Genomic DNA, 26,989 nt, shown 5'->3' with positions numbered 1-26,989 from the left:
GCATTTAAAGTGGCTGAACATAACAGCAACTGCCCTATTCCTCGTGCAGCGCAACGGTATGTGCTTGTCTGCCCGGAGCCATTACCGCTGGTACAAACGACACGCTGCGCTCGGACAAAGCGACTTGCAGACGACAGTGTTACCTCGTAGCTCACCTCAGAGCAAGCCAGGTCCGCTGGCCTGTGCCGCGCTGGAGCTAACGCGGTGCCGTGCGGGGATGCCGCCTCCGCCCCGCCAGCGCCGGGACGCAGCCAAAATCATCACCGCAGCGGGGTCTGTGCCCAGCGAGGGAAGCCTGCCTTCATTAAAGCTTCCCAGCTGGCTGGAAAGGATGCGGCCCCACCAGAGTGTGCTGTTCCCCGCTTTTTTAATTAACGTCTAACTCTTGCTGCCATCAAAGGCGAGGAGGAAAGCCAGTGGGAGCGAGGAGCTCTGGAGAGGCACAGCTGAACGGCGAGGGAGCAGGCAAAGCGTTTGAGTGAGACCAGAGCCCCCGGAGCCGCGTGTCCCATCTACCGAACCCCGCTTAGAGCCCAGAGCGCATCCCGGGGGCCTGGCACCCCCCTGCCAGCACCCGGCCTGATCCCGTGGGATGAGCACCACGATCAGATGCCGGGTCTTGTGCCGGAGCCAGGCGCTTGCCCTCCCTCCCAAATAATTGTAGCTAGCCTACCGATGGCTACAGCAAGGAGATCACTGATGGGCCGTGCCCAGCTCCCAAAGCCTCTGACGGTGCCCTACAGCCAGCCCAGACACCCTCTGCGGGTCCTCTGGCCCACAGCAGATGCATCAGGACATTTAAGGATTTCTCCCATAGCTCCTTCAAGACAGTATCCACAATATGCAACTGTGTACATCATCCCCATGGTGATTTTTATAAACACATTAAAAGAGCAATCAATATTTAGATTGTTAGCGTGCCCTGGCTCATCCTACTGACCGTAACAGCCTTCTCATTGCCTCACACAGCTCTTGGACAGCATCTAATGCAGGTCTGTCACAGGAACCATTGTTTCCCTCTACGACCACAGAGCACAATGGTGCCTCAGCCCCAGGAAGCGCAGGGATGGGGTAAAAGCATGGCAGCACGAGGGGCGGGAGCTGCTTTGTCTCCCAGGAATCGCAAACGAGAGCACCCACCCACGTTCAGCATTGCTGGAGTTTGACAGAAGCCCTCCTGCTTCCTCGTGATCTAGGTGAGAAAGTCATAAAAAGGAAGAAACTGGACCTTCAGGCCATGGTGGAGACATGAGCCTCGACACACGCCCATTAAGAGAGTCAGTCTCAGAAAGTTATAAACGGAGCAGCTGCAAGTAAGGCTGCCCCTCGGATCGCCGGCAAAGACAACGGCGGTGCTCAGTGCGCATGCATTTAACTTGCAAGCCAGCATCACATTAAGCCTTATTGATTTTAAGAAGTCAGGGACACTTTTTCAAGCCATTCCGATGCAATTTTAAACAGGTACTTTTTCAAAGGAGCTGGAGAAACAGGAGTATGACCACCATTCAGCGCCGGGACTACCCCCAGCTGCAACCGCAAAAGGAGCAGCGGCTGCTGATCCGGCTGAGGCAGCGCGATCACCGTCTCCTTCCCGGCATCGCTGCCGAGCTCCAGGTACATCTCCCTGCGAGGAAAGCACGATCGTGGTAGCAGGGTCCTGCTGTGCCACCGCGTCCCGCAGCCCAGCCACGGGGCTTTCCAGCAAACCAGACCCTACCAGGTGTCAGCTGCCTTATTTTTAACATCCACTTTCTTACCCTGCACAGAATTCTTCAGGCTCGCCCAAAGGAACTCAAAGGCTTATAAGCAGACCTGCTACCGCACACTGAGCAACTGCTGACAGCCATTACCCCCACAACAGGTTTTCTCCCTGCTCCTCCTGGGTTCTGCAACCCAGCTGAAACCTGGAGCTGCTCCCACCGACAGCAAGAAATTCACTCCCAAAATGCAACGCTGGCACAACTGGCTAAAGGTAAAGCCAAAATACATCTTAAAAACTCAAATTAGAAATTATATCCTAGGCTGCTGATAAAGACATTTCCTACTGCAGTACTACAATGCCACATTCCAACACTGTGCTAAATTTCTAAAGAAACAGCGTTACAAAGCCTGCCGGAATCACTCACAAGCTTTAACTCTGGTATCTTCTTCAAAGAGGGAGCAGGCCTTTTCTGCTGTAGTCTTAGCAGAGTCCGGTAGCGTTTTTTGTTTGGTTGGTTTTTAAACTGGGTGATGCAGGACAGCTAGTCATTTTTAATTGCAACTGAATTAGGTATTTTCTACTCCTAACAGGTATCAGATTTTCAAGACACAGGCCAAAAGATTGTATTCAGGGCTTGAAACCCGTGAGATAATACGCAGTAACCACCACCGCTGCTGCAGCAACGTCCACAGAGACGGCGAGGACTCCACACCGTGAGTAAAAGCAACAGCCTGTCGAAGAACAGGACCAGAAGGGATGAAAGCAACAGAGAGACAGGGAAAAATAATGAAGACGGGAAGACAAAACAAGGCCCCAGCAAGTTCCTAACCAGCATGAGCTGCAGGTCCTGGCACAATCCAGGAGCAGCTCTTTGTGCATTAGGAGAGCGGAGGTTTCGGAGGAGCGGCCGAGGGGGCGAGCAGAGCGAGGACCGGGGTCTCTCCGTGCGCAGCTCAGCTGGAGGCGGCGGCGGCGAGGTCCTTCTGCGTAGGACTGCCGAGGGGAGGTGACCCTGCAGGAGTTACAGCATGGCAAAGAGGCGTAGGTACCCCGAGGGCTCACCGAGCCCGTGCCTGACCCCGGGCAGCTGGTGGGAGGCAAAGGGCAACGCAGCCGGGGGTGGTTTGGCTGACCCCCCTTTGAGAAGGGGGGAGGCAAAATGCAAGAGCCCGCAGGAGGGGAGAGAGGCAACGCCACTTTTCCATGTCCTGTTTTGTTCCTTGCGCTGGACCGTAAACTCCGGGTCTGTCCGCTTGGGTGTGCGTCTGCAAAGCCCAAGCGGGTCCGATCCGTAGCTCCGTCCCCCCGTGCTGCCGCAATACGAACACAACCGGACAGCTGCTGACGGGCACCGGGGCAGGCACACGGACACATCCACCGCCAAGTCACAAACACGGAGCGCTGCCGGGACTTCAAACGCACAGAAAAACAAGATTCACTTACACAGAAAACGAGTGGCTTACACAGACATATGTGAAAAACCAAATGCTTTAATCCATCTATCAAGAACAACAGTTCAAATTATTTCATTGGATACATTAATATTGATCCATAATTTACAGTGCTATGGACCATACACAAATTATTGCTGCAGTCAACAGCAGATGAATATCAACATTACAGTACCAAGCATCATAGCAAGAGGCAGTAATTAATGTCACTTTTTCAAGAAATATAGGTATTTATACTATTATCAACATCAGCTTCCCCCCCAGTGCATTTTATGTCAAACAACATAAATGTAAGTGCATTATTTTGTGCTTTGTGCTTTCCTTATGTACCTTCTTTTTGCTTTTACAGGTTGTAGGAGTTAAATATTGCTTCGTAGGCCAAAAGCAGTGAGGAAGAACTTCACGGTACTCTGTACGTTCCTGCTTGTTGCGGGGCTCTGGCAAAGCAAGAACTGGTAGGTATCCCGTCCACCCGCTCAGGGAAGCCACCGCCGGCCCCGCGTCACACAAGACACCGTCATCAGACTGGGCAACAGCTTCTGTCCATCTCACTCCACCTAGTTCATGCCAAACCCTGCCTTTAATTGCCAACTCTGTACTCTGCCACTGATCCCCCGTAAAACGTCACGGCCACACATTCCACCACGCGCAAACGGGCAAAGACATCTCCAGTTAGCACCTGCCTGGAGATCCACGTCTCCTAGAGTTGTCCCCACTGCAGCATCAACGTGCTCGAAGGGTGGGCAAACTCAGAGGAGGGCTGTAGCCTAAGGAAGCACGGGGCGAAGAGCGAGCGGGGCACAGCCGAGTCAGGTGTTACCCCAGAGCAACAACGTACGGGGAACACACAACATGGCTGCTGGGCCCACAGCGACTTTTATCAAGAAATCCAGCTCTTGATGTAAAGGTTTTCCTTGAATCCTAACTCATCTCCACACAGCACGTAGCTAAAAATCAGAAGTAACGGCTATCAGCGAGTACCAGTGTTTCACGTGCTTGAAGAAGATTTATATACCACAGTCTAGACTTCAATTTCTGAATGCCCAGCATGGGCATTGAACCAAAAGCCTTAATATATTCAGTGGTTTTCAGTTACTACACTCAAGCGTGCACACCTGATTTTGTACAATGCTGCAGAGCTGTCCCATTTTAATGGGAAAGGGTAATGCAACCCTGTGTTACAGCTACAAGCACTTTACAGCCCTGAATTTCTTCACCTGTCACCATTCCCAAACGGCAGCACCAGAAGCCTGTACCCACGTACTCGACTCAGAGCTAACTACGGCACAGCTGCCTTGCAGGGAATTTCCCTGCCCGAGGACCACGATGGCTGCAGTGCATCCTGCGGGCTCCCGGGTCCTGCCCTGGGTCTGAGCATCACTGCCCTAGGAAAGACACGTTCCCAAAAGCTCTCTGGGGTGATGGGGGGGGAAGAGGCATCATTATAATCTAACTCCAGCTCCTCCTTCAAAAAATAAAAAATAATTAAAAAAAAAAGCCACAACCCAGTGGTTGCATCACCGCTAACACATAGCTCGCTGCTCAAGCAGAAACAGACGGCCAGACGCAGCCAGCGACAGCCACAGAAAGAGCGACACGAACACAGACCCCAGAGTACCGCGACAGGGAGCCGCGTCCCCTCGCCACCCACACCGGGAGCGGCGGTGCCGGGCAGGGGACGCTTCAAGAACCCTTCCACGGGAAAACATCGGGGTGAAAGCTCAGCGAGCCACGCCGCAGGCTGCGGGAACTGCTGGGCGCTGCCGCCGGCTCTCCCGTCGCTACCCAATTCACATTTGATTTCTGAACACTAACTGCAGGGACCAAGGTTTCCTTACAAAGCCTGCCAAACTGGCGCTCGAGTCACTAACCGTTTCACTTACCCTATGTAATTTCCAGTGTAGCACAAAGGAGAACGGGAAGCTCTTGTTTTCTATACGTAGGCACCATGCTACACTTCAGCGTCCTATAAAACATCACCCTAAAGCTCTCTCCTATGCCACACTTCAGTCAGTGCTAGTCGAGGAAGACTACAACTAGAGTTTAAGGCACTTCATTCTGAACGAGATGCGCTTGCCTGCCACTTGCGAGTCAGCTGTAGGCTGCTACTGAGAAATCCGTTCCATCCGTCTAGCTTGTAACACCACACGTCACCTCTGTAAAACACCTAGGCTTGATATAATACAAGTATAACTACCGTTATTGCATAGGACTACACTTGAGTAGATAATGCACCAACTACTTTTACAACATTGTTGCATGTTAAAAATTAATAACGTTGTTATCAAGTAACAGTTATTTGCAGATACAGTAATTTACTTTTTTTTTGTTTGTTTGTTTTTTTTTCTTATGTCAGCCCCAGTGCTGAAATAAAACACAAATTACTATAACGGGTATATTAACTACATAGTTATGTTTCCAAGCATATTACTACTTTTTTCTGTATCACTAAAAATAAATATGTAAGTTCAGTTTCTCTACAGAATTGTTTTATTACCTAATCTAAATTTGTACTCTATCTTAAATGTGTTTAAAAACATTTTCAAAGTGAGACTGTAATATACAAAATATTCTCAAAATCTCTCTTAAAACACAGAACCCTGCATAAAAGCTTCCTTTCAAGTGTTTACAAAGAACGCAGAAAACTTCCAATGAGTTTTAAAAATGTCAAAAAATCGTTGCAATATTAAGAGGCAAAAATCTTACAAATGAAATACAAATATATTTCAAACAAAAAGTTGAGGATAACTAAGGAATCCATGCAAATCAAAATAAACTGTACAATGCAATTTAAAAAAAAATAAAGCCAATTAGATATGTACAACATAATGTGCCCAGCTGATAAAACGTTATCAATTTTTTTTTTGTCCAAAGAGTGTATACCAACTTACAGTGCTCCTGCTTGGTTTACTGTTGGCAGGCCATCAATGCGTGTTACAAAACAAAATAAAAAAATCTAAGAGAAAAACTCGAACCATGATCAAAAGGAAAACCCAAATCAGCTCAGAGTAAAATTAAACGGCACTCTGAGAAAGAGACTTGCATCTCCCTGCTATTTTCAGCAACAGCATTTTATATCGCAATCAACACAATCAGGATGTCTTAACACCTTTGTTGGTTTTTTTTCTTTTTTGTATTCTGGGTGGAGTAGGGCGGGTATTTTTCCCTAAACACTTGTCATGTAAAGACCAACGTTTGAGGGACACTGTATCTTTAAGGCAGCACTATTCAATTAATACAATTACAAATTGGACTTGGGTTTGGGTTTTTTTTTGGTTTCTTTACATTCTTTAACTTTACATTTTGTTTCCAGGTAAATAGGTTGCATTTACAATCCTACGATTTCCCCCTCCCCCCAGTAGAAACAGACTCTTCATTTGTAATTCTATTGCTTTGAGTAGATTTGACCAGTTCAAAGTTCTTGGCGAATCCAGTTCACAGATACTGTACATATGCTGTACAATATTTTGGAGGCATTGGTAGTTTTAAAATAGAATATACAAGTTTCTTCACAAAAAATTCTAAAAAAAATTCCTATATATATAATATATACACACACGCGCACACACTGGGCTACTGATGAAGCACAAGGAAAAAAAAAATCAAAAAAATTCTACAAAAGGTAAATTATTTAATCTACTGATCAAGAAACAAAGCAGTTTATGAAAGGTGTGCCAAGTATATGCTAACAAGCATGATCGGTGTCCTCCATGCTCACGCTGCTCCGCCTGCTACTCGTCTTCGATGCTCCAGGAGACACAGAGGAAAGTAGCGGGTCAGTCACTCCGACGGGGGAGAGGGTATCGTCCATCAAGATATCTTCCAGTTTGGATCCCATTTTTGCAGGAACACTGTAAGTGCCAGATGGTTCAGTCACGTTTCCAAGGTTGTCACTGAAGGTGATGGTACCGTCGGTGAGATCGAGGGTGGTAGTGCAAGACAGGTCTGTGTGGTGCGGCATGATGTCTTGGTTGCAGTTGTCCAGCACAGGCTCTTGTTTGATGACCCTGTTGACCATATCAGGGGAGCAAAGGCCTGTAGATGGACCAAGGGACAGTCCGTGTGCCCGAGCTTGCATCTCAAGTTCCTGTGAAGGAGGAGAAGGGACAAATTAAGCAAAATCTGTCATCTTAGGCTCCCATGTACTGTGACTGACAGTTTCCTCCTGCTGTACACAAACCGTTTCCTCCCTTTCCAGTAGCAACAAGCGCTTGCACCTCACAGCTCCTGCCCTGCGGATTTTCGCCTGAACATCAGTCTCTTGAAGAGGTGGGTGAACACCACCCCACACAGCTCCTTCACACTTCTCCTCAGAACCTACAGCAGAGTCAAAACCCAGCACGCCCTGTACAACAGATGCGTTTCCCCTCGGGTCTCTTCTCAAACCAGTGCCACGGTAGGCAGGGTTGGCATCAGGTCAAGTGAGGAAAGCATTTAAAATTTGAAAAAAGGGAAAGAAAAAAAATCAAGCAAAGCAGAAGCGTACACTTAGTACTTTTTAAAAAGTAATATGTGAAGGCATAGCATGTCTATATGATGCTTTCCTGCTGAGACACTGGAAGGGACATTTCTCATTCTACAAGTCTAGTAGAGCTGGAAGTAAAGAGGTCAGCCAAACCTGAGCAACAGTGTTCCTGCACTGAAAAAATTATGGGCAAGTCCTGAGAAGGTTTTAGAATTCACACACAGCCAAGATTCTTCGAATCTTCATGAAAAGTTTAAATCCCACTTTCACATTTAATCATATAGATGCACTTGATGAAGACAAATAATTCATTTAAATGCCCTTTTTTAAACGCAGCAGAGAGAGAGAGATATTTTGCTTCTACTTATGCAATATATTAGGCAATCACAATCACCGTTGTGATTATACTGTTTCTGGGTATATTCCTATCACTGAGGTTGATTAATAACCTTTTTTCCATTTTCAAGCTAAGACAACAAGCTTGTAATGGCACACTGCAAGATCAATGGAGAAGGTGGAAGGAGGAAGCACTTCTTCCATCAGCTAACATGCCAAAATCAGGAGTTCCTCACTCTGTGCTTAATCAGAATCAACGCAAAAAGAAAAAATACAAGCTTTAGGTTATTTGCTGCCAGATGTATTGCCCATTATTCAAGGGTCTGGGGTTTATGTTATTTTGACTGAAGGAGCCAGAGCAGATGGATAATGCAAAGGAAGATGAAAGATGCTTAAAAAGTGATCTGACTTAGCTTTGAAATACCACTGCTTGATGTTGCTCTGCAGAAGGGTAGTGCATCTTTATTGTCTCACTCTAGCAATCAGATTGCTCAAAGTACAAAAACTGCGCTGAAGCTCATCCCAGCCTGTTCTATTTTAAAGCTGTTTACTGCCACACTTGACTCTCAGGTATTTCTAGCTTCATTATCTACTTTGCGGATTAGCCGTGCTGCGGTTCAGGGCTCTCCTGACACAGCAGCCAGCCTGGCACACTGCAGCCTGCACGCAGAGCTCAGCTGTTCGCACGGCGGGTGAGTAGCAACACGAGAATATCTGGGACATCACTGTCTCCGTGTTATGCGTTTTTACGCCCAGATCTAGATATACTTCCTTAATTACCCTTTTACGTGCAACACGGGCTATTGGAAACCTGGATGAATCTAACAAGGCAATAACCCAAGAGAAAACATACTCATGCCACCTACTGCGTTGAGGAGAACTGTTTTACAGTCCTACAGACTTCAAGAAACAAGGACAACCAAACATAGCTCCTCGGACAAAAAAAAAAAAAAAAAAAAAAAAGCAGCTCACACCCATAGCTCTTGGCTGTCTTGCTGCAAAAACTCTTGGAGCACTCACGTTAGGTGGGCTTCTCTGCAGCTGCTCTCAGACAAGCCAGGGCAGCCTCAACATTAAATACGGCTGCCAGTCCCCAAGATACCTGCAGGGAACTCCAGACACGGTGCAGCAGTGTCTATCACCAATACAGCCCTCCCTGCCTAATTTATCCTGAGAGCAGCGTTTACTCTCAACCAGAAAGCAGATAACAGATTCCTGCAGAGCATCGGGGAGAGGCTGAATGACAGAAGAAATCAGAGATCAGGTGTAGAAGACTGCAATCTGTAGAGCTTCTCTGATGGATTGGGCCCGGATTGGTCCCCACACAATTTAGAAAACCCACAAGCAAAATGCGAAGTTTTCACTTATTGCCGTTCATCCAAAACTGCTTCGGAAGAAAACAAGCACTAAAGCTACAGGTCAAAAAAACTCCACAAGCAAGACGACTAACGTGAACGTATTCCCAAGCAGTTGAACTGAATTTGATCACTATCAACAAATAAATCATACATGAAATCCCAATTCCTTAGGTTTGGCACAATCCCCCCCGCCCCCCCCAAAAAATTAAAAATTACCATGTAAATTTTTCTGACAGTATGGTTTGTAATTTATGTGTCCGTAGTAGAACAAAAATAGACCAGCACTAAATGCTTTATCAGAGTGTTAGAGTTGTGTTTTGTTTTTTTTTTTTTTAACTAATGTATCCTGGCTTTTTTTCTGGGAAAAAAAAAATCTCTGCAGACTTCTCAGCATTGGTCACCATTTATTAAAATGCTGGTTCCTTCCAACCCACATTCCTATGAGAAAGCTTCAGTTACCATTATTCACAGTCACACACTGCAACATTAAGAGCATTTGCAGTTTATTTATCAGCAAACCTGTATTCTGAGCAGCAGGTGCCTATTGGCATGTTCCAACTTCTTCTGTCTGTTCTCAAGCTCCTTCGTGCGTTGCTGTTCTCTTTGCAGCTTACGGATGTAGTCCACCGACGCTTTTAGAATAGTTCCCTTATTCCAGCGCATATCCCTTTGAAATCAATAAAAACAAAGGAAGAGTTAAGGCGCTCAGTGAGGTTTATTTTGTAGTCATTACCTCCACACTGGCGGCGATGATTACACCTCATATACACAGAACACCTGGCTAATATTTATTCCAAGTGTACGAACAGGGAAGGTATTTGAATGCACTAGAGGGGGCCAGAGAGCGGCTGCTGCACAGCAGACTGCAGCCAGCCCGGGGGCTCCCCGCAGCCCCCCGCACGGTTCGGCACCGGCACCGCGCAGAGTGCCAGAAGAGCAAGGGGCTCCTTTCACTGCCTCAGGGCAAGGCTGCAAGGCAACAGCGACAAAAACCCTGCGAGACTTTTCTCGAACATCGTAGGGGTTGCTGTCTGGGTGATGCCCGATGTCAGCTGGGGAATTGAAGGGAGCAGATACGAGCCGGTGCTTCTGTGCGAGAAAGACCCGAGGCCCTTTAGCTCCCAAAAAACCGCAAGCAATAGGCCTCCTGGTGTTACGGTAGGAAGAGCCCGATACAGCAGCATATTTCGGTGCTTTAAACTTATCTCTGGGTAAAATACAAATGTCCCACTGCAGCCTAGCCGTGACGGTTCTCCAGCCGGGGGGTACGTGGCTCCCATATCCCTCTCCCACACTATTCCTCCCACACTCGCTTTAGAGAGAGAGGCTGCCTGCATCTTCTGCACCCACACATCATCTTACTTGGTTTAAATATTAAAAAAAACCCAGTTTACTGCAGACCATCAGACCAAAGATCCACGTGTCCCATAGGGTGATACTGTGGAATGTTGCCTTGCTTGCCTTAGAGGAAGCTAAAGAACCTCTCTGAAGAGTAGCTATGAGCTGCTCCGTGAGCAACTGCCTTAAAACAATGGAAACTCTCCCCAAAAGTGTCACGGGCCATTCATTCAGATTTAAGTGAGACTTAAGCTCAAGAGCAAGGCGAGGGGTTCCTTCCTATTGAATCAATGTTGGGTAAAGTTAAGACAAGTTAGTACCTGTAAAATTACCCAAAAGAACTACCAGAAACATTGGCAAATTATCAGCAAACAGATACACAGATATGCTCTTTGTTTTTCTTTTTTCTTGGAGGGAAGGGGAATACGATGGCTTCCCAGAGAAACTGCCCTCCATTTTCACGGAAAGAGGGGTCAGTTCTCTCTTGCTGAGCTATGATATCTAATAAATTAAAAGAATCATTTAGCGAGACTAGCCTTCCTGACAACTCCACCACTGGTAAGGCAGGCAGTCATTCCCAGCATCAACCCCAGCCCTACAAAAGCACAGGGTGCTGCTGGATGCTGAGCTGCTGCACAACGGCACGGTCATTGTTTTGTGACAAAAATCATCAAATTAATATGATTATATTAATCATATAATTAATATAACTTTCAGAAAGTTCCAAAAGGGAAAAATAAACCTCAAAACAATCTTCAAAAAATACAATGGAACCTTCAAGCACTTCTACAGTCATGGAGTGCCAAGATTATACAAGAAAACTCAGGACTTTTTTTTATTTGTAAATTCTTTCTCTCCCCTACGATATTTTTTTTCTTTTAACACCTCCCTCCCACAGTCTCCTTTAGCACATTATACTTACGGGTCATTTGACTTGGGTATCAAAGTGCCTAGTTCTTTTATACGATCGTTAATATTAAATCTTCTTCTTCGTTCAACTTTAGGAAAAACAGCACAAATGTTACAAGTCATATTCACACTTAATTACAAAATGTTACAAGTAATAATTCACGTTTAATTACAACATATGAAGCAATATTTGCACTTAATTACAACATATGAAGTGTTTCATCAAAGATTTCTTTAAGCACCTTTGAAATGTTTGCCTGAAGCTTAAAATCCAGTGACAGTGTAATTTATTCTGCTCTCCGACACCCGGACACACCAAGACAGAAGTTCTGTCTATACTGCAAAAATGCAGGACTGCTGAAGCGCCAGAGACTCTAAAAAGCAGGCGGGCTGTGTTAGCATAGGACTCAACTGAGAAGCAAATGTTTTCCTAGGGAAAAGCATCAGCGACACAAAAATGTAGATGCTCAAGGAAATCCCAAAGCCGGAAAAGGGACAAAAGGTATAGTCTCTTTTTAAAGTACACTTCCAGATGCAATATTTTGAGGATTCAAAAGTCAAACTTAAACACAATTTTCCTGCATTAGCTTTTCATGCAATGGAAAAGGCTTCTGAATACCTCAAGGCATGAAACAGTTCCTTTCTTCTAGTAATATAAAGTATAAAAGGACACCTTAAGGATCCTTTATGTCATAAGACGTTCATTAGTTTAAAATGTTTTTTTCCAACTTGGAAAGATGTGTTCCCTTCAAAAACTGAATTTACAAAATTGCCATGCACATTGATGATTAAAGTCACAGATTAAGCACGTATCTGAGATTTTAGATTCATTTAAAAAAGGGGCAAAGTTGTGCGTAGATTTGTTAAAAGCAACTGGATCAAATGTTGTTCCCAGTAATTCCATTGATGATAACGATCCAGTCACTTGGCTTATTGAAAAAAAAAGTTTAAAATTCAACAGTAGATTTTAAGCACGTATTTCACAAGAATTTGAGATATTTGATCACATAATGAACTGGTACTATATACTACATGCAACGTCTCGTTCAGATTTACAACGCCAGCATTCGAACACTTAACGCCCAAAATCATTACTGGAATGGGTGCAAAATGCAACAACCAAAACTTACTCAAGTTGTGATTGTCTTTCTTTTGCCTCTCCTTAGCCAACGCTCGCGCTTCTGACTCTGTAGGAAAAATACATGCTGTGCATGTGAATGAAGCAATTAGAATTAAAGTGATTCAAACACAACATTTCAGTCTGCGAAACATTCGTGCAGGAAGCCTGATGGATATTTGTCAAACCAATTATTACACCCACTCCCACAAGTGAGAAGGGCCCATACTGGAAGCCGTGGTTGCCGAAACACAACGCTGATGTTCACCTTCACCCCTGCGCCTGTGGAGCATCCATTCCCACACTTCCCATACCGACCAGAACGTTCCCCACGGAGGCCCTGACTCAGCAAGGTATCTGAGGACAACAAACTGCTGAAGTCCAACATACCTTCTCCTACGTTTACATACATCCGGCACGCTTACGTACCACGCAGAGGCTGAACCAGAGGAACAGCATGCTTATTGCATTGCTACCTGCGCAGGATGTGAAGCAGTCAGGAGTCAGAGGCTCTACTCACCGGAATTAAGGCTACGTCCTTTTGTGGCACGTGCGTGCACATCACCACAAGACTCAAGGTATAACTTAAGCGACGTATTAAAAAGACTGTATTTCCTAGCTACACTAACTGTTCTCGTTATATGAAAAAAAAGATGAAAAATTCAACACCTTTATTAGCAATATTGTTAGAAAGCAATGGTCTTTGCATCAGGAAAAGTAAAACCAAAAATAATGACAACTATGTCACAGATCAGTTGTCTCCTCAACTCAGAGCTGTTCTTAACCTTGCTCCGCACGTTTATTATTGTATTTCAGCATGCAATAGTTCAGGTAAAAGCATAACTAAATTTGTTATTTTCAGTTCTCATTTGATCTTACATTTCTCAATTTTAATTATTTTTTTGTTTGCTCTATCCTTTTTAGTTTCTAAAAAGGGTGAGGTCATGAATCCTTGCCCTGTTGCATTTAAATCTCAAAACCAGCACACTTTATTTAGTTTTGCAGTCAGTCAGTGAGGACAAGCGAACATGATCAATTATCACACAGTCCATCATGGAAACAAACCCCCTCCATCAAGTTTCTTTCCTGTATTCTTTTATTTTTTTATGGACTATGGATTATGGCCCACCCAATTCAAAATAACAGGTGATAAGGGCTTCCCGTGGAGTACTGAAAGTTGACTACTTCACTGCTTAGAATACAAAGCTACTCCAATATTACCGGCAATATAACAAGACATCATCTTCTCCACTAGCCTCCAAAAGGATCCAAAAAAAGAAAAAAAAAAAGCTTGAAAGACTATTCCAGGTCTCAATGAAATCTGGGCTTAATCTGACATTGCCTTATGAAACAGATAGGAGGTTTGTAAGGCCAAACCCGATGGAAATTGCTCTACCGGGTGAGCAGGATTCCCATTAAATGCTTCTGTAACTACAGCTGAGAACTCACAACCATCATCAACATCAGATGCTGCGATAATAGATTTGACTTTTCTTGGTTCTTCACAATTTTGATATTTATACAGTAGGATGGAGAAAGGTTTCTGAGAAATGCTAAATTTAAATACGGCAAGGTCTCTCCAGCCTAGTTCCAACACCAAGATCAGGAAACGGAGAACCAAGAGATTCCTGCCTGCAATAACATGCTGATTTTAAAATCACTGGCTGTCAGAAAGCACCATCGACAGTGCTTTCTGAACAAAGGCTTGGCCAGATCAATGTAAAAGTGACTGTTGTTAAATTTGAGTTTAATTCCTAAACCCCAGCTAAATTAAACGCAATCTGCTAGCATATATTTTGAACAGAAAAAGCACTCATGGAAATTGTTTCTGTGTACAGGTGAATGTACCATATAGACATTTCACCTGGTTCAGGTCTCTTTTGATGTGCTGATGACTTCCATAAGACCACTTCACTCATTATTTTCCCCTCTCTTTCTGCCCTCTTTGCCTGAAGTCTCAAACAACCGTCCGCAGTGAACCCACCAGCCTGGACATCTGACAAGTTGGATGTTTAGTTTGCAGTCTACAGCCACCTTTAACTTTCTACAATTGGGGCAATGAAACTGCCTGTAACGTGGGACTTGGAGTAGTTCTCATCCCCTCCCACCCTCCTCTCAACATAGCTCCATTGCTGTACAAGCTTTTCTTTTTTTTGAGCAGCCACAAATCGTTGTGCAGTCTGCGTGTCTTCATTTGGTGCTGAACTCAAATTTTGTGCCGTCATATAAATGCAAATATCCGCCAGCTCAGAGATGTGGCATTTCCTCCTGAGAAGCTGACTCCTGGGCTATTAAAACTGCTCTACTTACACTAACTCCTGTCCAGAACCTGCTTTGCAACTGAGTCAGCCCGTGAGTTTTCACAACAAAAATCCAGAAAGATGACAGACAAGAAAGAAACTATGCCTCTACCACACTGCATTACAGTTCAACTCCCTGTTGGGCTTAAGAACAGCCATTTCTGGGTATTAAGATGATTTTGTCATCAGTTCTCGAATGGGTCTCCATTTGTTTTTCCTGTAGAGCAGCTTCCCTTGTATACTGTACCCTACATGCGGTTTTATCCTTTGAAGTGAAGCAGAACAGCAAAAATAAAACATGTTTGAGAATATGAAACTTCTTATTTCTTCCTTCAAACTATTTAGCTTCTGTACACATGTGCTGGAGAGAAAAAGGCTTTTAACGTCCCCCTCGCGTCCCCCTGCCTCCCACAGCTTATTCAGAGCACTGCTGGAAGAACCAACGTGACAAGAAATGTACAGGATACTTAATTTTCATCTTAATTTAAGAGATGCATATTCTCTCGCGAGTGCCTAATTTTACAGGATTTTATAGGATCTAGGTCCAGATTTCACATTACAACAGGCTATTTGTTCATTACTGCCCTTCCCTACTAGAGTAAAGCCTCAACATGTAGCATTCCTCAACATGAATCCCACAGAGACTCCAGCTGTGAAGTTGTTAAACCTTGGTGTTGCTAGAGCAAACACTAAGCCCAAACTAGAAAACAGCTCTGCAAGAGCCGCACGGAAGCTTCCCGTGACACAACGTTTTCAATGTGCAGATCTCACTATAACAACTAGGGACTTTATCTTCATTTATCACAGTGAACACACACATGCCCACACACGAACACAACTGCATCGCAGGTTAATATGGCTGCTAAAAAACGGTCCACAAAGCAAAAAAGAAACTATTCATCCATATATTCTATTAACAGAAATTATGTCCGATATCACCTGCATTCAAACCAGTTATACTATTGCTCCAAGGTGGTATTATAGACATATTTACCTGTGAGCTCCCTTTTTATATTGGGAAGATTTGCTGGACATGAGTTGCTGATGTTTAGTCCTGGAGGAGGCATGCTTTGGTTGCCATAAAGGTCAATCAAATTGCCAGACACAGGCAACTGGAAAAAGATAAACAAGGAAAAGGATCATTTGTTTTGCCCTTATGAAAGGCTTTGTACAGAAGAACAAGTTAGGATCTGCTAGGAAATCTGTGCTCTTTCCCATGTGCAAACAGAGCGTGCAATAAGGTCAGCCAAAGTCACAGATATGCACAGGCATGAGGAATAAAACAGCTACATTGGGGAAATTCTGCCTTCTCAAGAATACGTAGAAGAGGTAACACGCTGACAATATTGCTGTATTAATGCTCCTTATTTTTCAGTGAAACTATTACGCCTGTACCCCCATCACCTCTCTCACTCAAAAATTCTGAAAGAGACTACAGACCAGTCCTGGAGGAAGCCCCCATTTTTCCAGGAATAGGTGAGTGGAAGTACTTAGCAAGTTGTCAGATGCTTGAGGGAGAACACTCTATTAATTAACCACATTTTTCATGTGATTTGAAAGCTACCTACACAGAAAAATTTTAAGTTTACTTTAACTTACGTAACAAGAACGCGCACCAGTAGGAGGAAGATTATTTTGACATTAAGTTTCCTCAATTACTCGTTCATTCTGCTGTTCTTATTTAGGTAACGTTTAAGCAAGGAGACTTATACAGAAATAGCGTAGCATTCCAACAAGACTAATCAAAGCTAGCCCTTTAAATTGAAACGTATTTAAAGAAGTTTACCCTGAGTGGATTATTTTACCCATCTCTCTTTTGTGTTCAAACCAGTTTTTGAAAAGACAGGTATAAAACACTTCGCTATCTTATCTAAGTAGCAACACTTCTTATCATCGTTTCTGTAAAGAAAACCAATCCCTCCAAGACACTGATCCAGCAGAGATTAGAGTATTAACTTTACACCCATGTAAATAATGCTGTTGAATACAATGGAGTGAGTCACAGCCTGGGCTATTACACTCCCACTGACCGTCCTTGCCAGACTGAGACCTAAGAAAATTTCTCTGCCGTCTGGAGCTACCATAAGAAGCAAAGGTGATGTGCATCTGTTAAAGTACCTCCAGCTAGAAGCCATGCCGACACTTGTCTTGAACGGACAGTGGTCAACAATGAAAATTAAGTCCCCTGACTCAATATTTAAGTGACAGAGGAAAAATGTAACTGAATTCATGCCAAGAACCAGCCTTACAATTCCTCGCCTTCCCCTTAGGTCTTGAATGCAATATTAAAAAAAAAAAGAAAAAAAAAGGAACATCTATCATAAATCTAAGGTCACAGATGTCCATCAGAGACTACGGTCCATGTTGTGCCACATCCGCATTAATGTCAGGGTGACCACTCACTCTCTCACTGCTCTGCAAGGCTGACCCTTCTATCTTTCGGCCCCTCGAACGCATCCATGACACAGGCACAGCGATAGCATCACGCACCCTTCTGACTTGGATGCGCTTTTCCTATTCATGCTCCTAAGCATGGAGAGAGCACAAAGAACTCGTTTGTAGCCCAGGGACTTGAAGTTCAGAAGCAGACATGTGAAATGGAATCATGAATATCAGGGAATTAAAAAAAAAAGTTTTGGCGTTTTTTTTGTTTGTTTATTTTTCCCCCAGAAATCTATAAAGTAGCACCTTGAAGCCCGGGTAAAGCAGCTATGTTATACATTATATACATGGAGAACAGTCAAGGTCACCAAGCTGCTTCACTTCCTGCAAGATGGACCCTGCTTGTTACAACAGGTTTGTGATTTTATTTAATTTATTTTTTCCCCAAAGGTGTCAACATTGTGCCGGATTTCTGTGCAAATAAACAGGACCCGTGCAAGCAACCCCCACAAAAGGGGATGGTTCCGTAGGCAGCAGCTGCTGAACGTGCACGCTGAAGTCCTACAGGAATTGCAGGCACCGGAGGAACCATACCAAGAGCTGTGCAACAACCAAAGCACAAGCACTGCTGAGGCGGCATTACCTAAATAAAGGAGGATGAAGGGAGAAATTTGCTAAGAAAGGTTGCAGGTTTGCACGTACACGTGAATGCTTATCAAGGAAATTTATATTAGAGGTAGATGCCAACAATCTCGGTTTAAATCAGTGATCCATAAGCAAAGAAACTGATCGGCTTCTTTCTTTGACTACTTTTCTCAGCAACCTGAGCTCCTGAGGTCAAAGCTTCAGTTCTAACTTTTTACTACGGGTTTCACTACGTGTATGGTCTACACTCAGCGTGAGCCTCCGAGAGGCCTCTTCTCCACGCTGGCTGCAAGTCACATATTTGGGACTAACTTTATACAACCCCTTTCACCTGAAAAATACAAAGTGCATACAACACTTCAGCTCATCTCACGTGGCTAAAATACCTGCAGTTAAAGATAAGTTAAAATTGAGGCACATTGTCTACTCCCAATTCTATTCCAGGTACCAGAGGAATAAAAATGAGTTGACTTGTAAGGTAAGACCAATAGTGCAGAGTTCAGGGAACCGGAAAGGGGAGAGGACCCCTACGCTGAAGGCATTGGTTTGAGATGGATAAGTAGCTGGCAGCACTGTTAGCAACAAAAGCGGTCAACTAGGTTGAAATGGGGAAAAAAACAAACAAAAAAACCCACCAAAAAACCCCCAGAAGCAGCTTATAATGGACACAAGGCACCAACATCTGTCAAATGCCTCCTATTGGAAGAAACTGGAAAAAATTAAACATTGCTTGCAAATGTTTCGGCTCTAATTTATCAAGACAGTCGAGCTTTTCATCCCTTTCCCCAGTACAAAGCAATGGGAAAATGTTCATAACTACCACAGCCATTTCACTGGGAAGATGTGAGTCTCAAAACTGAGAAGGACATGGAACCTGATGTCCTTTTTCTGATGCTAAGGAGGCTCCTTCCCCGCTTTCACTGAACACTAGCAACTTTCCAACTTCAATATGCTGCCTTTAAGGCTTTGTTAGCCACTTCTGGCTAAGAAGAAATTTAAATACAGCATCATTCAGATCATCCACCTTTACTCTCTCAAAAAGTAAATGAAGGAAGAGTGGCTTCTGCCAGGCTTAGCTTGTAACCTTCATTGAAACAGCATAGTCTAAAAAAACTTTATTCGTGAGATTTCACATCTTTAGGCCTTGGCTTCACAAGGTGCACAAGCAAACTACTGCTTTTTTGTAAAGAAATTTCAAATACAGGAAATTATTACTGCAGACTCATAGTGTACATTCAGGGGAGTCTGAGGCTTTCCTTTCTTCCCCACTACTCCAACAAAACAACCACCCACATTCAGGTTATCCGGGCTCTATATAAATCACTGAGACATCAGCTGCGGGATCAAGAAGGCTGTTTAGAAACTGGAATGGATTCTGTTCCCCAGCTCATGCAGCCTACAACGTACTGTGTTGTTCCCTTACCTACAAGCACACGCTCGGTGACAGTCCCTGAAACAAGGCTCCTCTCTACTTCTGGAGTTGTAATTCCACAGGAAAGTCATGTTCAGAAGTGGAGCTGCCATATTCACACAGCTTTCCATGACTCTTGCTAGGACTTGATTAGTTGGATGAACTAGTTGCCATCTCAACTTGGCATACAAGAGTACTTTACACAGTACCTAGCAATTCAACTCCTAGGTCATATATATGCAGAAAATCCTCTTGGCAAACTAGAGACCATTTTGTGATACCGTTCACCACAGAAGAAAAGCCGGTTAACTTGTGACCCAAGTTTACAAGCACTTCCCCAAGCAGTTGATTGCAACGAGCCCTTTTCAATTAAGAGGTACTTGGAAACTTCCCTTAGCTCGCTTTACACAGAAATCTCTGCTTTTGCTTATCAATTAAGTACTGTTACCAAATGTAACAAACTGGTCCTTTTGTTCTTTGTTGGTTATGGAACAATAACAGCCTTTGTCGTAGTCTCAGCACAACTATTTATAGGTTGTGTCTCTTTAGGGACCATTTCCTCTCTTGCTTTCTTCCACCTCTACTTAGCTTAGTCTACAGACATTAATTCCTTATTAGTAAAATGTTGTGTGTTTTCAGAGCTAAATCCTGTTCCAAAAGAAAAGTGTCTGTTACATCAGGTTCTTTTTTTTTTTTCTTCCCCCGTCTCCAAACAAACTGTTGGGAAACATGGTTCAATTTCCACCTCTTCAGGATCGGTACCAGGTTAATTCAGAGACTGAAATATGCTTTTTGCCTTTACCAATTTAACTGTATTAATCTTAATTCTACTATTTTGTATCCTTATTTTACAGACTTCACCACATACAGCAGGCAATTTCTGAAATTCCACAGCAACCGTGGGTCAGGCAGGCCTTACAAGGTTTGTTGGCATGCAGCAAGCAGGAGGGATGCAGACTGCCCTAAATATTGACTACATGGACCCCTGGCACCAAAAGAGCACAGAGTACCATTATGTGCTTGTCTGGAACCAAAGAGCCACTGCTGGGGTCCCTGTGAAATTAAATAGGAAGAAAAGCACAAAGAAATCCAAGTGTCCTCTAATTTAATGGGTCCCGATCTAATGGAACTTCAGAGCAAGGACTCCAGAAGAACCTGAACTCTGAATTTTAAAAAAGAGACTTAACTATCTCAAAAACTATCTTTTCACAGGTTTATAAGTTTTCCTCTCAAAACTCCAGGACAGATGCACTTTTCAAGTCATCTTAGATTAAAGGAAAATTCATTCTTTCCGGCAGGAGTCTGCAATTATTTCTCCGCCTGCTCAAAGGGCACTATTTAGCAATGGATGCTGGGGGGCTGTTTCCTGCAGCATTTACCACATCTCAGAGGGCTGTGAGAATCTGTGGGAGCATAGGACTAGGTTAACATGACATCAGACGACTACTGTCAGCAAATGTAAACCTATGTAACAAAACTGATGCTATGTGGTAAGCTCTAAATTTTGGCACTAGATAAAAAAGAAACAGATGCCAGCACTGGCAGACATCTACTCGGCCAGATCTAACAGCACTTAAACCTAAGGCAAAAAATTCACTGGAACTGCCCTCCACAAAAGATCAAAATAAGATTATGCCAGAAGTACGATTAACGCGCCCAGCAATGTGAACCAGCAAACAGAAACAGCAATGCGAAAGTAACCTGCGCCTTCCCTCGCTCACCAGCTTTTGCATCTCAGTGTTCCTGGTTTTTCTCGCAGGCTTCCTATGTCATAGAATCATAGAATGGTTTGGGTTGGAAGAGACCTCAAAGATCATCTAGTTCCAACCCCCCTGCCATGGGCAGGGACACCCTCCACTAGACCAGGTTGCCCAAAGCCTCATCCAACCTGGCCTTGAACACTTCCAGGGATGGGGCATCCACAGCTTCTCTGGGCAACCTGTGCCAGTGCCTCACCACCCTCACAGTAAAGAATTTCTTTCTAACATCTAATCTAAATCGACCCTCCTTCAGCTTGAACCCATTCCCCCTTGTCCTGTCACTACACTCCCTGACAAACAGTCCCTCCCCATCTTTCCTGTAGGCCCCTTCAGGTACTGGTGAGCAGCAATTAGATCTCCCCGGAGCCGCCTTTTCTCCAGGCTGAACAACCCCAATTCTCTCAGCCTGTCCTCGCAGGAGAGGTGCTCCATCCCTCCGATCAGCTTCGTGGCCTCCTCTGGACTCTCTCCAACAGCTCAACGTCTCTCCTGTACTGGGGCCCCCAGAGCTGGATCCCTTCCCCATGTTCAGTTTTTAAGCTTCTTTATTCCTTCACCTTCTGTTTCTTTTGATGGGTTGTTTTCGGTTTTAGATTTTCTACCATGTTTGTTGTCACCTACCTAGGGACTTCTCTCCCTTTGCAATCAGGTTAAGCTAAAGCCATGATGGCAGAGCTAACAGTTAAACTAGAGCAGCTTCGGACAGGGGCATTAACACATGCTTAAGCGTGGCGTACAATTTCTTACTTGAACATGAGAAGATACAGGAACCTTCTAGGCTTTCTGAAGCCAAGTATAATGTCCATGGCGATCTTTAATATTGATGGGTATGAGCTCACTTCTGTTAGCTTAGTGCACTCCTCTGTTACAATCCTCTAACTTGACTTTGAAGTAAGAGAAGCAAAATTACCACTTGTATTTCCTCCACCTGACTATAGCTTCTGGTTTTAAATTCAGGTTTTTCATTGCAAGCGTATACCTTAAACCCTTCAAAGAAAACCTTCCATTATTCTCTATGGAACAATACAATAACTACTTAATTGCTCAGAGAAAAACTGATGCTACGTTTTTGTGTTCTCTTGCGGAAAGACAATTAGACTTAACAGGGAAACCAAATGGAAAGGACCGTTGTACCGTATTTGCCATTTGCAGGGCTGGGTCCATCAAGCCAAGGATTTCTTCATTATAACTTGACTCCAGACTAATTATGTCATCGATCACATCATCCATCTGCAGCAGAAAAGGTACACAAAGAAAAACAGAAGAGTAATTATCAAAACCACTGGGACAGAGGCCAGACAGAGCACCTCAGCCACACACCGGCTCTCTGCAGCACGGGCCCAAGCAGAGGTGCCCGTGCGGTTTTTGACATGCTCCAAATCCAATCCCTCAGCCATGACTCCTGCTTTTCAGCCAGGACAGCGAAAGCTGAGGCTGCATGATCTAACCCACTCCTCCCATCAGCAGTTACCTGCCCACGGACACACTGTTCCTCCCAGGAACAGCGGAGGAGACAGCTCCCCACAGAACGAGCTACGCTAACGACATGAGTCCCTCTCCCCTGTGCAGCACCGCCTGCCTATCCCGCCACCTCTTTCCTCTAGTTGTGGGGTCAAAAACCTGTCAAAGACAGCAATGCCCAAGCCCTGACACCTGCGGGGCAAGGCAAAGGCACAAAGGCTCGCTGCTGGGTGACAGGCTGCCCACTCTCGACAACAGAATCCCTTGGATTCACGTCCCTCAGACACCCTTCCCAGGAACCACCACCCATGAGCAGCTCGGAGATGATTTTAGGTGGTACAAGTCATCTTCTTTCCGGGGCTGGGCTGGAAGGTGCCTCCATAAACTCCTGCACGGTCAGGAGAAACAAAGCACCTGCGCAGGTACCCTGACCTGTCGTGCAGGATTGACTATCTCCTTTTTGCTCAATATAAATAAAAAAAAAAAAGAGCTTAAATGACAGTCATCTACAAAATAATGCATGAAGTTGATGGTAGCAATAGTAATGTATGAGATTTTTGTACCAGCTCAAGAAAGCATGATCAGAACAAATTACACTGACGGGAACTGAGGGCAAGAAAGGAACCAACAGTTACAGCCCATACCCGAAGTCCTTTTACTAGAAATAAAACCCTCTTAGTTTAAAAAAAAAAAAAAAAAATTAAAAAGAAGGATGACTACACAGGACAAATTACCACAAATGGATTAAAGTCTTCTCAGATCATTTTTTTTTAAATGCAAGTGTGACCTGCATAGAAATGTGGTCTCAGAAACTATCAGGTCAAAAACACATACATGCAGTCTTGGGAAAACTGCACTAGAAAATATTTCCTGACATGAGTCCTTAAAGCATGGTTGATATTTTCTGCTCTAGCATTACAGTGCTAGAAAAGCATCAACCTTCTTCAGATGTCATAATGCACTTTTGGCATCAATGCTAATAAACAATGTTGCTTTTTTGTTCCTTAAATATATCTTATATTCAACTTCTTAAAGACACTATGGGGCAAGTTTATACTTCAACATCACTTCAAAGAAGCATGCTCATTAGAAAGGGGACCTGTGCTCCAACTCCTGTGTCATCCAGTACCTGCATGCATGATGCTCGTGAGTGTGTATTCAGAGCCGGGCACTCACTCTCAACCCTGCTTTGCTCTTCAAATTTATAAAATCCCTGCAGAAATAAAAAGGAAAAAAAAAAAAAGAAGAAAAAAAAGAAAAGAAAAAGCAAAGCATGGATCTGAGTTCATGGCACAGTCTCAGTCCCAAAAAGAGCACGATTGAAACAGTGTCATGCACACACGTGCCTGATGACACAGCAAAGTGAAGCTGTAAACATCTGGGGGGGGAATATTTGGGTACAACTGGGATGCTGGGATGGAACTATTTGATTTTCATTTCTTTTGAAGCTATGGAGCACAAGTAATTTCTCTTCCATGTGCAAAATATGTTCTGTAATAACTGTTTCTTAAAGTGGCATAACATTTTCCTCACAGAGTGCATCTGTATTAAAAATCCGGCACAAAGGCTTGAAGGGGAAGGATGGGGACACAGGGAGCTCTACAATTGTCTCCCATTTGTCAAGTTACAAAAATATTGACATGATTCTTACACTTGTTAACATCTTTCAAATCAACTTCCTTCGGCACCTGAGCACACATGTAACATCCAACTGAGTTTTTTGCCAGCAAAGATTAAGACAAGGCTGCAAAGGACTTCTAGGCATAGGCTAGTGAAGTCTTAACACTTGCAATACTGAGCTCATCCTGAAACAGCAATCAGTAACATTTTAGGGTATATTAGCTGGGATAATCCGGCCTTCTAGCTAAGCAAGAGATTGCTCAAATTTTACTTTAAAATTATCTAAAATATTTCAAAAAGCTTTGTGGTTTTCAGTTATTTTTGTTATGCTCTTTGCTCTTTCTACACTGTATGAGCCATAAATAACATTATTCCAAAAAGCTACAGCTTACAAAACTGCTTTGTATTCTCCAAAGGTCAATTATTGACTGCGTGCATCAAGCAAGGGCGGGGAGAAGTAGTTTTAATAAGCATAAACTTGCTGAAATAGTTCAAAACAGAGGAAGTTAGCAGGACACAGGCTTTTTGCCAAAATGTTCTATGCAAATATATATTCATCAGGCAGGCACAGAGGTAGTAGTTGCATATTCAAAGTGAACAGTTCAGAAAAGATAAACATACATCTTAAAAATAAGGAAATATGGTTTAAAACGGAAAAAAAACCCAGATTGTAATTCCATTTTACTGAAGAACATGCACAGTGAGAGCGTATTACCTCTTTTTCACAGTTGGAGTTAAGGGTAAGCATAGCCATTGGACTGTTGGGCGCGCTGCTTCCAGTTCCAGGCGGCATGACATGGTCACTGGGCTGGTTTGGACATGGCAAGCTCAGGGCTTGGTTGGCATGTTTATTTGCTAGAGTGGTAGAGAGGTACTGCTTTACCTGCTGCCGCTGCGCTTGCTGAATATGGTACTTGGTTGGATTCTCAAGGTGAGTCTGCACCTGTATGACAATTTAAAAAAGTGCTTTATTGGTTTACGACATCATGATACGTGCCATCGATTTGAGCTATGCATTTGTGACATACACACCAGCTAAGCATTTGACTTACAGTACAAACCCGTGCAGCTCCAACACCGCTTCGCTAATCCACATTCGGTGGCAAGAAATCAGTTTACAAGCTAATGTTTCTAGTGTTTCAATAACTGACTTAGTAACATGAAACCAAGAAGTTCCACTTAGTTTTCTACAGGGTGAGATTTCTCACTTTCGACCAATGCTCCAGTTTATACAGATACCCCAGAACAGACGGTTCTCCACTCAAACCTTCAGCTACACAACATTCCGTTTTCACTAAAATATACAGAAACAAGTTCCACCGCTGGACTCTTCTACTTGATAGTAGCTACCAGTTAAAACCAAATTGTTATCCTTTATCAGATGTCAAGTAACAGAGAGATCAAAAGGTTTGTTGTTGGGTTTTTAAGGTTTTTGTTTTGTTTTTAAGTAACACATTGGTTACAAAAAAAGGAATACACCTTTTTTTGCCTACAAATTATTTATACCTCGGATATATGGTCCAAATCATATACAAATAAGACAGCCTGTTTATAAACACGTTATGCAAATAAGATGCAAGAAAAGAAGTGTTTCATTTCAGATCAATCACTGTCCTCAGCAACAGCTATTTTTGTATTTAAGATAAGCTTTTCAGTACTTAGAATTTCTTATATACAAAATATAAAAATCCACATACCAAACTGTTCTTGAGCACCCTAAACAAGCAACAGAAGAAAGGCAATTTTTTTCCATGCAAAATTTTCACCATATCCTTTACCCGTATCCTTTATCACCTTTTTTTGATCATTAATGTTTTTATCGGAAAGTAGAAAACAACTCAAAATATAATAATACTCTGAGAAGTTCCATTAAAGTGATTTTTGCTGTTACAAGTGACCATGTATGTCCCCACTTATTTTTATGGAAGAAATTAAATAAAGCATACCAGATACCAGTGGAAAAAGATTTCCTGTACACTGTAAGCCCTATTAGCAACAGGTTTTAAAATTAAGTCTGCAGTAACAACTCACCTGATAATGATTATACTCAAGCATTTCCAGCATACTACTAATAGGTTGTGAGAGAAGTGACTGCAATATCCTTTGCTCTACGCTACTCCAGTTTGAGGGATCCGCATATGGACGCACCATAAACAAGCTACCCCAAAACAGCAGAAGAAACTTGAGTTCCACTGCTCAGACTTATAGTAACCTACGCTAATTAGCCATGCATGTAGAGAAACAAACAGTTCACACAGGGGCTGCTCTTGGAAGCTATGCAAGTTTAGCCCTAAGTACTGGTATTTTTTTTTTTCCCCTGGCTTTGACGTCATGCTTTTTCATAAACATAAAAGGACCTTTTAAGTGATGGGCTATCAAAGTCAGATTGACAGTTCGCTCAAGGCTAATTCGCTATTCATCTTTCGTTCCAGTCGTACTAACAGACAATGGTATTTTTCTTTAGCAGTAAGGTTAAAAGTTTTTAAGTACAGAGTAAGAAATAACTGAACAAATGCCCTACCAGCCTAACGCACATCCCCAGCGGCGGGGCACACTGGATAAACCCACATGGCTACGCAGTCCTATCTCCAGCTTCCAGGTGCTGCAGTCCACTGCCTTGCCCCCGCAGCCACCAACCCCCCCAGGACCTGCAGCTCAACACCAAGGATTTGAAAAAGTTCTACCGTGTACGTCCTCAGCCTCCCTGGTGCTTCGCAGCCCACTAATCCTATCC

General features: G+C 43.6%; 1 protein-coding gene across 8 annotated transcripts in view; it reads right to left on the bottom strand.

Moving 5' to 3' along the window:
* Positions 1-3,172: 3,172 nt before the first annotated feature.
* MITF (melanocyte inducing transcription factor) overlaps positions 3,173-26,989 on the bottom strand; it is a 111,287-nt gene continuing 87,470 nt past the window's right edge. For 3 of the 8 annotated variants that reach the window (XM_075762412.1, XM_075762419.1, XM_075762415.1), the window contains 8 exons: positions 24,971-25,198; positions 23,765-23,848; positions 22,309-22,404; positions 15,971-16,088; positions 12,690-12,764; positions 11,573-11,648; positions 9,832-9,979; positions 3,173-7,240 (listed from right to left, as the gene is read on the bottom strand). In XM_075762412.1, coding sequence (XP_075618527.1) covers positions 6,839-7,240; positions 9,832-9,979; positions 11,573-11,648; positions 12,690-12,764; positions 15,971-16,088; positions 22,309-22,404; positions 23,765-23,848; positions 24,971-25,198 — 1,227 coding nt within the window. In that variant the 3' untranslated portion in view covers positions 3,173-6,838. The remainder of the gene's footprint in view (positions 7,241-9,831; positions 9,980-11,572; positions 11,649-12,689; positions 12,765-15,970; positions 16,089-22,308; positions 22,405-23,764; positions 23,849-24,970; positions 25,199-26,989) is intronic. The other 5 variants (XM_075762414.1, XM_075762420.1, XM_075762417.1 and 2 more) reach the window with 3 other exon arrangements.

The sequence above is a fragment of the Balearica regulorum genome, chromosome 10 (genome assembly GCF_011004875.1).
Source record: "Balearica regulorum gibbericeps isolate bBalReg1 chromosome 10, bBalReg1.pri, whole genome shotgun sequence".
Taxonomy (NCBI): Eukaryota; Metazoa; Chordata; class Aves; order Gruiformes; family Gruidae; genus Balearica; species Balearica regulorum.
This window is presented reverse-complemented; position numbering and strand designations above follow the sequence as displayed.